The 12818-nt window shown below is 42.2% G+C and overlaps 2 protein-coding genes across 2 annotated transcripts in view; one reads left to right on the top strand and one right to left on the bottom strand.

Moving 5' to 3' along the window:
• LOC119373232 (docking protein 5) overlaps positions 1 to 8224 on the bottom strand; it is a 28702-nt gene extending 20478 nt beyond the window's left edge. The window contains exons 1-4 of the mRNA XM_037643244.2: positions 7875 to 8224; positions 7383 to 7467; positions 4318 to 4540; positions 1430 to 1546 (exon numbers count right to left, since the gene is read on the bottom strand). Of these exons, the coding sequence (XP_037499172.1) occupies positions 1430 to 1546; positions 4318 to 4540; positions 7383 to 7448 (406 nt within the window). The 5' untranslated portion in view covers positions 7449 to 7467; positions 7875 to 8224. The remainder of the gene's footprint in view (positions 1 to 1429; positions 1547 to 4317; positions 4541 to 7382; positions 7468 to 7874) is intronic.
• A 256-nt stretch (positions 8225 to 8480) lies between these two features.
• LOC119373221 (RING finger and SPRY domain-containing protein 1) overlaps positions 8481 to 12818 on the top strand; it is a 71267-nt gene continuing 66929 nt past the window's right edge. The window contains exons 1-2 of the mRNA XM_037643232.2: positions 8481 to 8554; positions 12187 to 12657. Coding sequence (XP_037499160.1) covers positions 12236 to 12657 — 422 coding nt within the window. The 5' untranslated portion in view covers positions 8481 to 8554; positions 12187 to 12235. The remainder of the gene's footprint in view (positions 8555 to 12186; positions 12658 to 12818) is intronic.

Genomic DNA, 12818 nt, shown 5'->3' with positions numbered 1-12818 from the left:
TCAATGAACAATACCCGATAAGGAACACCTGACAGATTGTGCTGATCAAGGGGTTAAAGTTTAAACAGAGAAAGGTGTTGAAACATGGCAGCTTGTATGAAAACATTGAAATGTCTTGTTTACTATTTTCTGCTTACCATAATAAATAATATGGATTTATTTCTGAGAAGCTTTCTTTCCAAAAAATTCATATGGATTTACTTTGTAGCTTTGTGCTACTAATGGGCGGATAAAAACTTTCCCATTTGTTGAACCTCACTACAAGTTGCAGGTTTACGTAGAATTGATTTGCTGTAATCAAAATTGTTTGTTAAATGAAACTGAATGTAGTCTTTTGAATTAAAATGTCAAAATCATTATAAATAACCACGAAAAAGACTATACAAAGGGAACCTCACTGTGTGAAATGACAAAACCATGCCGTTTAAATTAAATCCATGGCAAAAATATAAATGTCTCCTTGGGTCTACGAAGTGTGAATAGCAGCAGCCATCATAATGTGTCACAGACACTTGCTATTGCTATATTGTGCACCAAAAAATTGACAAGATTGTGCCAACAAACATGTGGCTTAATATATGCCAGCATCAAGCTGCATCAATATTTCTGCACCTGACTGTCAGTATTCTGGCAGCACCTGACAGAACCAACTTCCATATGTACCATGTGCAAAACAATTATTTCAGTAAAACACTCCCTTACCCTTCCAGTGGATAACCAAAATTTGCAATGTGGCCTGGTGAGGGGCATTTTAAAGAAGATTCTAGCAGAATGCACGCAATGTTGCCTCCTAAGGACAGACTTAGGAGGCAACATGTCTCACAGAAAACATGCAGGATGACGGCACCTCACAGTTGTAGGTGCAGTGTTTCAAAGACACAGGTTAGTTCTCACAGTAAATTGATGTACAATGTGCGCACACCAGCAGGATCTACAAGTCTATACATGGTGCACTGTGCCACAGTTACCAGCACTGAAGTTTCGAAAGACTGCTTAGTATTGCCCATCCCTTTTTACAGTTGTGCAAAAGAGCTGGAAATGCCTACCACAGCCTTCACTGCATTAAAAATGCTCCAGTGCATGTAAACAGATAAGTTCGTGGTTCTCAGTCACTGCACAGTTGTGCATCAATCCAGTCAGGCACACACTAATGATACTTACTGTACTTTGTAAACAAAAATAAAACCTAATAGAAATGGCTAAGCTGACAAGGGAGATATAATTTTTTAAAAATGAAATATAGGCCACCGTAACTTGCAGATCACTTTGCATACGCAAATTGGCTCTCCACAGCCAAAGCTGCAAAGATACTACTCTTTGGAGCTTTGGTTAGTGGGTAATGTGCCGAAACTTCACCAGACAATTTTTATGCACTTTCGTTCAACCAGCAGCTTCAAGAATTATGATTAGAAGCAAACACAGTGCACACCTTGGAGCTCTTTCTGGATCCCTGGACTTAATATATCTGGCTCCCCAGCTGAGAGGCCAGACTGTGGTTCAAGGCATTCTTGAACCATCAGCTTCACCCAGGTGTCTGCCTCCAGATCTGAAACAAAGCACACAAAATTCATAACAATACAATCATACAACAAAGATGGGCCTGCTTTACACTACAGCTGCTAATAAGATTATACAGTTTTAGCTTTTGGCACAATTATAAAACATCTGCAATGTAGGCAGCCTACAAATTTACAACCTAGCACCATCTTCGGAGCCCATGGTAGCACTGCTCCAGCTCCAATGCCCTAGCAACTGCCACAGATGCATTCTTAAGTGTCTTTCATGCTTTACAGAAAGCCTCTGAAGAATGTTCAACCTTGATACATATAAATAAACAAACAGAAAACAATGAGAAAATAGCCTACTTGTCATGGAATCTGTAATGTTTAAATTTAACACTTCATGGAAACTTAACAAGGTTTTTTTAATGCTAGCTAAGATGCGAGCTAGACTAGGAGATATAGCAAGCAAAGTACTCTATGCCTACTTGCTATTTTTTCTGCTCATTCATCCCGTTATGAACACTATCATCACCAAGATACTGTACAGTTGTGTCTTACTCAAACTGCAACACAGTAGCACAAAAGTGAACTTGGAGCAGCTAGATAAAGTAACACAGATCGAGGTTTTCATTTTCTTTGACCCCTTTCTTATTATTTGTGACATATAAGATTACTTTTGCACTGACAAACTGAAAAAAAAAAAAAAAAGTGAGTACATTACATGGTGTTTGATTGGTTCATTTTAGTTGCCAAATCAGAACAACAGGCACATTCACTGCCAACTTCTGGACTAGTTTCACACTACCATTTGCTCAGTGCCACAAATTTCTGATATTTTCATTTGTCACAGATATTCCTTTACTGTAAAACTGGGGCTCTGCTGTATAAGGGTCTACGACAACCTGTCACAGAGCACATCAAAGCTGCTACTTGCATTTACAACAGCGAAACATCCAATATGTCACGATGGTCAAGCTGATTTTGTCCTTACAATAAAAAATTTGATCAAGCAACATCACTTTATCACAACAAGAGCATGCACATCAAATTTATATCAACTTCATATACACTGCCCACTGTCACTGAACACTACTCAGTGACAGTCATTAGCACAGCTTCAATTTTAGGCTAGTCGGCATGGCATTGCAATGTAGATGCGCTGAGCGAAATGCACAAACGATTAACGGAATAAGTGGACAGGACGAGTGATGCGCAAACTATCTACTGTTTATTTTCGCAAATGCACGTCAAAGATATACACAAAAACATTTAAGATAACAAGGACTACGTTACTACGTGTTGTTCATGGAAGCAGGTCATTTTGGCACTATCATGCTCCGCGTGTGTAATCTTAACTAATCTGACGGTTGTCAATGAAGTTAAAGGCTGCCTCACTGAGGGCAATAGATGCAGAGCTCACGTGATTGTGTGATTTAAACAGATTTGCAGCTAAAATTCCACTCGTCACATACCTGCTGGGAATATAAAACTAGGAGCAATAAGTCCCTGCTGCCGTACGACTCGGGTCATACGAAGCTCGTTATGAGGGCCATAGCTTCCTCATGCCTAACACTGGCAGTCAGAAGACCATGTGACCACAAGGTCAATTATAGTATCCAGCAACAAGCAACGAAGCTTAAGAACAGCAAATACCCGGAGTCTTTAATAGCTTCGGTCGCTGAAAAGGTCCGAAGAAGTTTGCTTGGCAGTAAGAATGCACCAACAGAAAACAAGAAAACTAGGAACATATGTGTTGTTCCATATATGCACAAGACTTCTCATGCTCTCAAAAAGATTGGGGAAAAGCATGGTGCAAAAGTTGTTTTCTCTGCCCCTTTAAAGCTTAAAGGCCTTTGCAAACTAGTTAATGATTCCCCCAAAACTACGCCCGCAAAAAAGTGCACCATCAAACATGTAAACAAATATTTAGAATGTGACGAGGGCATAGTCTATAAAATTCCTTTCACGTGCGAAAATGTTATATTGGGCAGAACGGGCGCTGCATAAACCAGGGGCGTAGCCAGAAATTTTTTTCGGGGGGGGGGGGGGGGGTTCAGCCATACATTATGTATGTTCGTGAGTGTGTTTGTATGTGTGCGTGTATATATACGCAAGCAAAATTGAAAAATTTCGGGGGGGGGGGGTTGAACCCCCCCAACCCCCCCCTTGGCTACGCCCCTGGCATAAACACAAGGTTAAGAGAACATAGGTATGCCACAGAGATGCTGCAATCACCAGGGCACCTAGCTACTCATTGCACAAGATGCGGATGCAACCCCATTTTTAACCAAACACAGACATTGGCGCACTGCAAGTCTAAAAGAACAGGCGAAATCATGGAGGTATTCTTCCTGTTTAAATCACACAATCATGTGAGCTCTGCATCTATTGCCCTCAGCAAGGCAGTCTTTAACTTCATTGACAACTGCCAGATTAGTTAAGATTAAACACGTGGAGCATGATAGCGCTAAAATGACCTGCTTCCATGAACAACACGTAGTAACGTAGTCCTTGTTATCTTCAATGTTTTTGTGTATATTTTTGACGTGCATTTGCGAAAATAAACAGTATAAAGTTTGCGCATCACTCGTCCTGTCCACTTATTCCGTTACTTGTTTGTGCATTTACTCATTTGTGCATTTACTCGTTTGTGCAACACAAAAAGGTTGCTTGGGGTCTCCTAGATGCTCTTTATACTTCTAGCAGGGAATATATGCTGCCTAGGCCAGGGATATTTGTTCTCGTTTTGAACGCACTGTTGGTCTAGAAATACAGCAAGATGCAATGAACACTCGAGCCATGCCCGAATCCTTACCAGAATCGCATGCCACTGATTTGACTGATCCATCTTGAAAGCAGATGGAGAAGGCATGCTTTCGAACACTAGATGGCAGACGGGTGATGCTGGTGGCTGGTGTCAGGAGTACCACCTTTTGTCCTGTGTGGGTACGGGCATGCTTTTCCTCGAGGTACTTCTCCAGGCGACATGCCGTCGTGCTAGTTGCCTTGCGCAGCACAAGCCACCGCCGCTGCCACACCTACAGCCACAGACAAAACTACTATTTAACTTCGCACATTCCATTAGAAGTGCAAGAAGATTTATGATGTGTGTGAATACATAATGAGAGCCACATAGTCCCGCCAGGCCATATCTTTTGAAAGCTCTGTTCCGCACCAAAGGCCACAGCCACATTTTTATGTCTTGCACACAACACATGAGAGCTAAATAAAGCAAACAAGCATTATCCCTCCCCCCCCCACCCCCGCGGACAGTATACCATGCATAATCCAATGTCATTACAAAGTAAGTGTTGTGAGTGATAAACAACAAAAGCCATATGTGATGTCATAACTCAATTCATAGTATAAGCTTAATAAGAACAAACAGACAATAATGTCAAGAAAAAGTATAGGGGATGTTATTTGTAGTAATTAGGACATAAATGTGAAGAAAGTAAAATGAACGAAAAGATAACTTGCCGCCGGCAGGGACCAAACCTGCGACCTTCGAATAACGCGTTCGATGCTCTACCACTGAGCTTCGGCGGTGGTCATTTTCCCGTCCACTCTATGGGGTATATATGTGTATTTAAACCTAGGAGTGTTAGTCAGTGCCAATCCCAGCCATGGCGGTGAATGTGGAACACTCACATAGCACGTGATCTTTTTTCAAGCTGGCAGCTGGTAGTATGAGAGAGATTATTGGTCAGCTGCCAGCTCGTAAAAAGATCACGTGCTACGTGAAATCATTTGATAGACACTTCCCTTCTCGATCAAGTAAATTATTGCATCTTAAACTACCTATAAAAAAACAAAGGGGAAGATGGTGATTTACCATGGTCTAATCGCTAGGCAGCATCTAATTCACCACTAACCAGAAAGGATCTATGCTTATTTGAAGTTCGAATCCACCCCATTTCTCAGTTCGTGTAGTACAAGCTCTAGACAGCTTTAAAGGGACACTAAAGTGAAACAATGAATCGATTTAGATTGATAAATTGTACTCTGAAAGCACTAATGGTGTTAATTTCACCCATCATAGGTTTATTAATAGAGGGAAAACTCAAGGTCAAAGTTTCACCGAAATCTCCATGTGTGATGTCACGAATTTCAAAGTGTATTTTTCATATTAACGCGATAGTTTAAAGAGCTCGTTTCGCAGAAATCCCGGTGTCGGCGTCGTTGGTTGTGAGCGAAAAATAATCATCTTGTCCGTGGCCGAAAAATCGAGAAAGATGCAAATAAAATAAATAATAAAAATTTTTGGGCTCGAGTGAGAATCGAACCGAGGCCGTCTGCGTGGCAAGCAGGTGTCCTACCACGTAGCCACGCTATTTCTTGTAACTGCTTCGGGAAAGAAAACTATACGAATATCATGCAGTGGAAGGTGTATCATCAACGCATGTTATATTGTGCAGCAGAAGTGCAGAATCACACCAGACGTCAAAACACGTGAATAGCACAACGAGTGGGTGTTTTAAAGGCCCACCCATTACAAAGCACTCAAACATATTTAATCATCATCATCAGCAAGAGCATCAACAAAGTGAACAGCTGCGTAGGATTGTGTGTGGCCTTACGGCTACGTAGTAGGCGCTTCGCCGATTGCCAAAAGGAATAATTATGGCTTAGTGGGCACTTAACAACAGTACTTGCAGTAGGCATTCTAGGATACTTTGAAACGGCGAATGGCACGCACACAGTCGTTGGTTTCCTTATGGCACGGTTGAGGCATGCGCCGAGAACCGAAACAGCCAGGCTAGCAATTGAGAAGGCGATATGGACAGGGCCCGATTACGCTATCACATTCTGCTCTTGAAGGCGAAGCTCAAGCGTCCTTCAATTTTTTTTTTTTGGCGATATTGGCTAAACGAAATTTCCTGAAACTTGATATGTTAAGTCTCTGGCCCCCTCAAAGGACAGTCTACTTCATTTTCATCGATTAGGAACTACATAGGCCCAAGTGGACGCCGTCAAAATCTACGATGTCACGGTGACTGGTGCGGAAATTTCAAAGTGGCGTCGCCACCCGCATTTTCTTTTCACACATTTCCTCGCTTACCAAATGTCTTCTCACAGCAAGCGTGGTTATTTTGGTATTGTGAAATTGTAATTTACTAATACAAGAAAAATCGTCTTTCTCTTTAATGTCCCTTTAACCTCAGCTGCTTTATTTCCAGTCAAACACTACCAGCCTGATTGTTTTCCAAAAGCAAAGTGTGGGACGCATGCCATTTTACATGCTGTAATGTATCATCGGTAGTTCACAATACCACACAGGTCACAACATATTTGACAGCATAGTAATTGGAAGCTTGCACAGTTCTGACAAGTGCATACACATAAATGTTTCAACAAGTGCATGCATACATAACTGTGATACTTGTTTCCCGTTTCTCTGCACGCACACACCATTTCAGCCAGAAATTACAAACATAAACCAGCACTGCTTATGCCAAGTATAAAATAAAACTGAAAGTCAAGCAAGATATATGTAATACGTACAGCAGTTTAACTGCTCAATTCACCTGCTCGCCTGCTGTCCACAACACACACACACACACACACACACACACACACACACACACACACACACACACACACACACACACAATCAAGTCAAGTAATCTGACTGGGTGTCCAAATCATCAGCACATAAACGGAGGAAATGTACTTTTCACAGATGTAACAACAAAAATTTCTATGCGAAAGAGAAGAGCCTGGCGCTTGCTTAATAGGGAAATAAACGGCTCGCTCAACGCCAGAGTACTGTCCCGGATACCGACCACGCGTGCTCTGCACAATACGGCGAATGCTCGTTAAACACTCTTTCGACGTGTAAAGCCTATATTCAAAACACGTTGGTCAGCTCCTACTTACGCCGATGTTACGACTGCGAACTCGAACGTAGCCTTGCTTGGCGATGTCACTTGTGTCTGTTGCCATGGCTGCACAGCTGCGAGACCTGGCAAGTTGATATACACACAGTTTCAAAACATTACCGAGCGTGTATTTCTCACTACACAGAACTCATAAAATCGATCAGTATCATGATTTGTGCACACCTGCTGCAGACCACCTCTATTACCTTATTGCAGCAAGCATCAAGAATATGTCCAGCATCACTTGTTGATCCGGACCCGTGGGATAGAGAAAACCCCCATAAAAGCTGTTTCGCTCTGAGCCATGTCACCTCAGTTTCAGCTGCCGATTTCACGCACAAGCGACAGACGACCCAACAAACATGTTTAGGGGATGTGCGATTGCGTTTCCATCGTATCTTCTGTGCGCACTAACGATGGTGCAGTAGCTTAGAAGCGCCTAATCAAAAATAGAAAAAAAACGTTAGGCTTAGCGAGTCTGTCTGCTTACCTGAGACCGCGAAAACGTTCGGCAACTTTTCTCCCGGTAGCACTACGTTCGAGTGTCCGATTTCATCAGTGAAGACGCGCAGGACTTTAACACAGGAACTCGTCCCATGCTTGTTCTATTTCCTGCACGGGTACCGCTCGATTCACACTTGGATCTTCGATCAGCGCTCGCGTCAAACCCACTCGGCATCCGCCTTCTTTTTCCGTGATCGTCATCAATCAGGTTGGGGCCACTTCCTTCCCACCTCGCTCGACTGCTCCGCACACTCCCCTTCGTGGGGCAACCAGGGCGACCAGGGGGCAACGCCTCTCTCATCTGCGCCCTCCTTTTCCTTCCTCAACAACACTTGCCCACGTGCTCTTGCCTTTCTCTCTTTCTTTCCTGAACCACTCTCTCTCCTCTCTTCCAGGCCAAAAGAGAGGGCGTGGTGATCTGTAATATAAAACGAATAATAAAGCAATGTCCTATATTCATTGCGTCGCCATTATAAAGAACTTCATTGGGCGCAGCTTTATTTACTTGCAATTATTACAATTTATATAAGGACGACGTACTTTTTTTTCTACGAAAGTGCGCCTACTAAAGCTTTGATGCTGTTACAGTGGCTGGCTGAAGCTGATGGCGGACCGAAGGAGGCATCATAGAGGCATTGACATCTAATGTTTACATGAATGTTCCAGGTAAATTTTGCACCGAGATGCATTTACTTGCCTGATCACGGTCGTTTTAGGTTGCATTTTAAACTTCTGTTCAGTGCTTATAAGATGCGGGCTACCAACGGCTCAGTAAACGCGCGTCGTCTCGTTCGTATAGGTTTGATGACTTGAGGGGAAATATTTCCGTTTAATTGCCAAGTGTGATCGTTGCAACTAGGCTGTATTAAAAAAAATAATAACTCTTTCGTTGGGCTGTTTGAGGGTGTGGCCGTGAAATGCGTCACGTTTTACTTGAACGGTGATGTCATACTTGATGTACTCAAGTATTTGCGGTCGCGAAAGATAACCTGTACCCGAAACTCGATTCCGGAACACGTTTATCAAGAATTGCGGCTCGAACATCATGATATCTGTTTCAGGCAAGGTGCTTACTTTGTAAATATTTTGCTGTGGATTTTTTCATCACGTGTTCCGCTGACTGTCAAAAGTGGAGGCAAGCCGGTCATTAGGTAATAGTTGTAAATGCAGCTCTGCGTTTAGTCATGAAGTGTTTGTTGAGGTCATCAGTTTGCAGTCAGTGCTTTCCTGATAATTTCCCAATGTATATGAAAGACTGCCGCATAGCTGCCCCATCCTTATCGATGAATTAGCATCAGGAATAATGCCGGTCAATGGGATCTTGTTTTGCGCTCTCAAAAATTCGTACGCTGTTCCTGCCCATCCGTGCGCCAAGCACCTGTAGTCACTTTCGAAACTATAGTAGTTAAAAAAAAAAAAGAAAGAAGGAAAGGTGTCTGAAACAGCCTTCACAGGCTTGCTGTATTCGTATGAAGCAGCGTCTGCCCTCATTTAAATGCAATGCCATGCCAGATTTAAGACATGCAAATTCATTTTAATTTTGTAGTGAGAACATTTCTGCACGGTAAAAAAATCTGTCATATGTGAGTTAAGCGTGGGATTGGATGGGTGTAATTATAATTCTTAAGACACATGAAACTAACTTGGGCCAGTATATATTTCCATGATGTTGACTCTAGAAGCTATACGTACTAGGCAAGCCTGTGATGTTAGTGTACTATAGTTGAAACTTGATTTAACGAAATGATGACCGCACTTGAATTATTTCATTAAATCAGGACGTTTGTAACATAGAGAAATTTTTCGGTCCTTCAAAATTTAAAATTGTAACGCAAACACCCAAAAGCTACCGCTGCATTGTTTTTACTGCCAACCCACGCCTGCACGTATGAAAAGTTTGCGGGGGCAGCCCGGACATAGAGTCTACCGGGCAATGCAGGTTAGGTAGACTGTCACGTAAAGCTATAACAGGCTACCGACATGCGAAGACACAGCGAACAAATGTAGTGGTTGTGTGAGCAGGCCGAGCGAGAATATTGCAAAGAGACGATCAGTGCTATCTTTTGCATCAACCATGAAATAATGAAAGCGACCACCACCACCCTTAACACCATCCGGTACGCAAGAGCACTACAGACTGCCGAGTCCATTGTTCTGTGCATGGGTGCGCCGTGCAACCTCGTCAAAATAAAGCTAAGGCCATGACTAGGGCACCTGGATGTTTTAATGCAACAGTGTTAGAGCGCACGCTCGAACAAAAACTCATCTCTGTCAAAATTAGAGAAAATCGCCGTTTTTTTGTTACTTAACCTTTTGAGCAAAAGCTTCGTTACTTTGGGTTTATGACAACACTGAACTCTATAGGCATTTGTCAGGGAATGGAAGTTTCTTCGTTATATTGGTAACTTTGTAAAATCGGGTTTTAATTGTAATTATGGTCTGAAATTGCTAGCCTTGAAAACCATTGGGATATCAGCGTCCGTAATGTGGTCCTGGCCATTTCTGCTTTGAATGGGCACAACACATGCAGTCTTGTAACATTATTTCTTCAGTGTCTCATACACTTTAAACTACTTATGACACTTTCATATGCTGAGCTTTCCTAATTGCCCTAACATGCAATGAACATCTGTAAATTAAAGTTCTGTGATTTAACAACTTCTTAGTCATTCTAATGAAACTGTAAAAAATATTTCACAATATTATTGCATTATAAATACACCACTTAATATGTCAAGTTTTTCTGATATATCATCAGAAGAATGACGAATTTGTCCTACCTGCAATGATGACTGATGCCCAACAAGTTTGGGGTGTTCATGAAAAGGGGGTTACCTTATTTTTTATCTTTGCACAAACCTTCCCTTTCTTTGTTGTCGCTATGCTACATGAGATTTTTCTCATGTTTGTGCACAATGGTTAGTCACAAAAGTATTTCAAAACACAAAAAGCTTCATGTCCTTGCAGTGTCAGCGTGCATTAAAAAGTTGAATAATTTTTGCACTTGCATGTTGTGACATATCCAGTGCACTTTTTCATTATGACCTTTATTCTAAGGGCATTTGGAACTTCAGTTGTCATGGTTGTTTCCAAGTTTTGAAAACTAGTGTGAGCACTTATTGTTTCTGGGCATGGATACCAGTTGTAAAATTAAAAATTGCTAAACACTCATAGCCTTCTTTCATAGCCTCACTGTTTTATACATTTCTTGAAAATGCAAATAATTTCCGCTGTATATAGAGTCTCGACTGAAGCTTAACCCTTTCAGACGCTGCCTGTAAGAAACTGTCTGTAAGAGCGTCAGACCTACGCAACATTATTTCAAGGCACTCGTTATCCTATTACAATGAAAATAATGTCATAATGTGTTGATTTATGCATTTAATAGCAAGTAATCTTAATTAAATCATAATTAAATATCTATTCATCCTGAAGTAATTGATGTTCTGTTTTTGTATAAGTAGAGCCAAATCGCAGGCTAGAAATATAGTGAAAATTTATTTTCGGTTGTGTTCATTTCGAGCAAAGAAAAATGAGACTTTTAACGTGGCTTGCAGAAAGCGGCACGTTGAACGTGGTAATGCCTCCAGGAAAGTGATCATGTGCAACAGCTACACTGCGAAATGAAGTAGAATGAAAACACATTTATTATGCAGAAGGTTCAATTCATCCAAACTTCAATCTATCTGAATTAGCAGGGACAGTTGGGTGAGTTGGTTGAAGTTCATCTTTAAAAAGCGCGAGAAAACCACAACAGACAGGTAGGAAGGAGACAGGACGACGCGCTTCTAGCAACTGAAGCTTTAATCAAAAGCGAAGAAAGAGGGACTAAGCGCGTCGTCCTATCTCCTTCCTACCTGTCTGTTGTGGTTTTTTCGTGCTTTTTAAAGATGAACTTCAATCTATCTTCCTCTTTTTGAGTCAATAGTATATGCAACTAGCAAAAACAAGTGATGTACACAATTGTGTACAAAGCGTCTCAAAGGGTTAATAGGCTGTGTTATGTTCATAATGTGTCCCAGAAAGTTTGAAGAAAGGTCTACTGTTTGTGTGGATGGAGGGTGATAGGGCTATTGTGCAGTTAATTTATAGAGGAGATACATGTTTTAGCTGAGAGCTACATCTGGAATCTGGATGCGCAGCTAGAGCAGTGCTCTCGACAGAAGATGGCTCGCCAGTAGACAGTGCAGACAGGAATTTCACCACGCACTCACGTGGTCCATATTATTTTGTGGCCGAGTGTACCTCTGAGGGACTGCCTTTAAATGTTTATTGTTTGAACTCTTTGAAACTTTCAGCACCTTCCCGAGTTGACCATGTGATGCTGGAACCCAACTGGCTCACCAGATGGTTTACTTCCACACTGTTGCTTGGAAACCGCAGCAGGGACACTTGTCAGCCTCGTGCAGCTGTCGCTGTGCCAGCACTTTTGCTACTGTCCTTGTGACATGTGGAGGCCCCGCAGCAGCCTACACAGCATTTGAAAGAGCTGCGAAAGCAACGATGGGAAACCTGCTCTGCTGTGTCTGCAGGGACCACAAGTCAGGGGTAGATGATGGTGGCAGCACGGGTGGAAGGTATGGTTTTCACCGAAGACAGAGCTCTCGTTCGCTTCCCGTAGAGGCTCATGATGGCTCAACTGAGCGGCGCCGGTCTAGCTCTGCTTTCAGCTGGCATGGCACGAGGGGCTCACTTAGTGCACCTGCAACAAGCTACGTGGAACATCTCATCCTCGAAACCCTTTCTATCATTCGGACCTTGGTTGACAAGTAAGCACCAGGGCCTTTTATGTTTTACACTGTGCTCCTTTTAAAATATAGTTTGAAAGGGTTCGATTGAATATGGTTCTGGGAGTACTCGCAGCATAAAAGGATTCTTCAGCCTTATGGAATCTTATCCTGTCTCATTTTCCTCTTCCCTTTAGGGCGAT

Source organism: Rhipicephalus sanguineus, chromosome 1 (genome assembly GCF_013339695.2).
Source record: "Rhipicephalus sanguineus isolate Rsan-2018 chromosome 1, BIME_Rsan_1.4, whole genome shotgun sequence".
Lineage (NCBI taxonomy): Eukaryota > Metazoa > Arthropoda > Arachnida > Ixodida > Ixodidae > Rhipicephalus > Rhipicephalus sanguineus.
The sequence above is the reverse complement of the archived record's forward strand: the minus strand, read 5'-3'. Positions and strand labels throughout refer to the sequence as shown.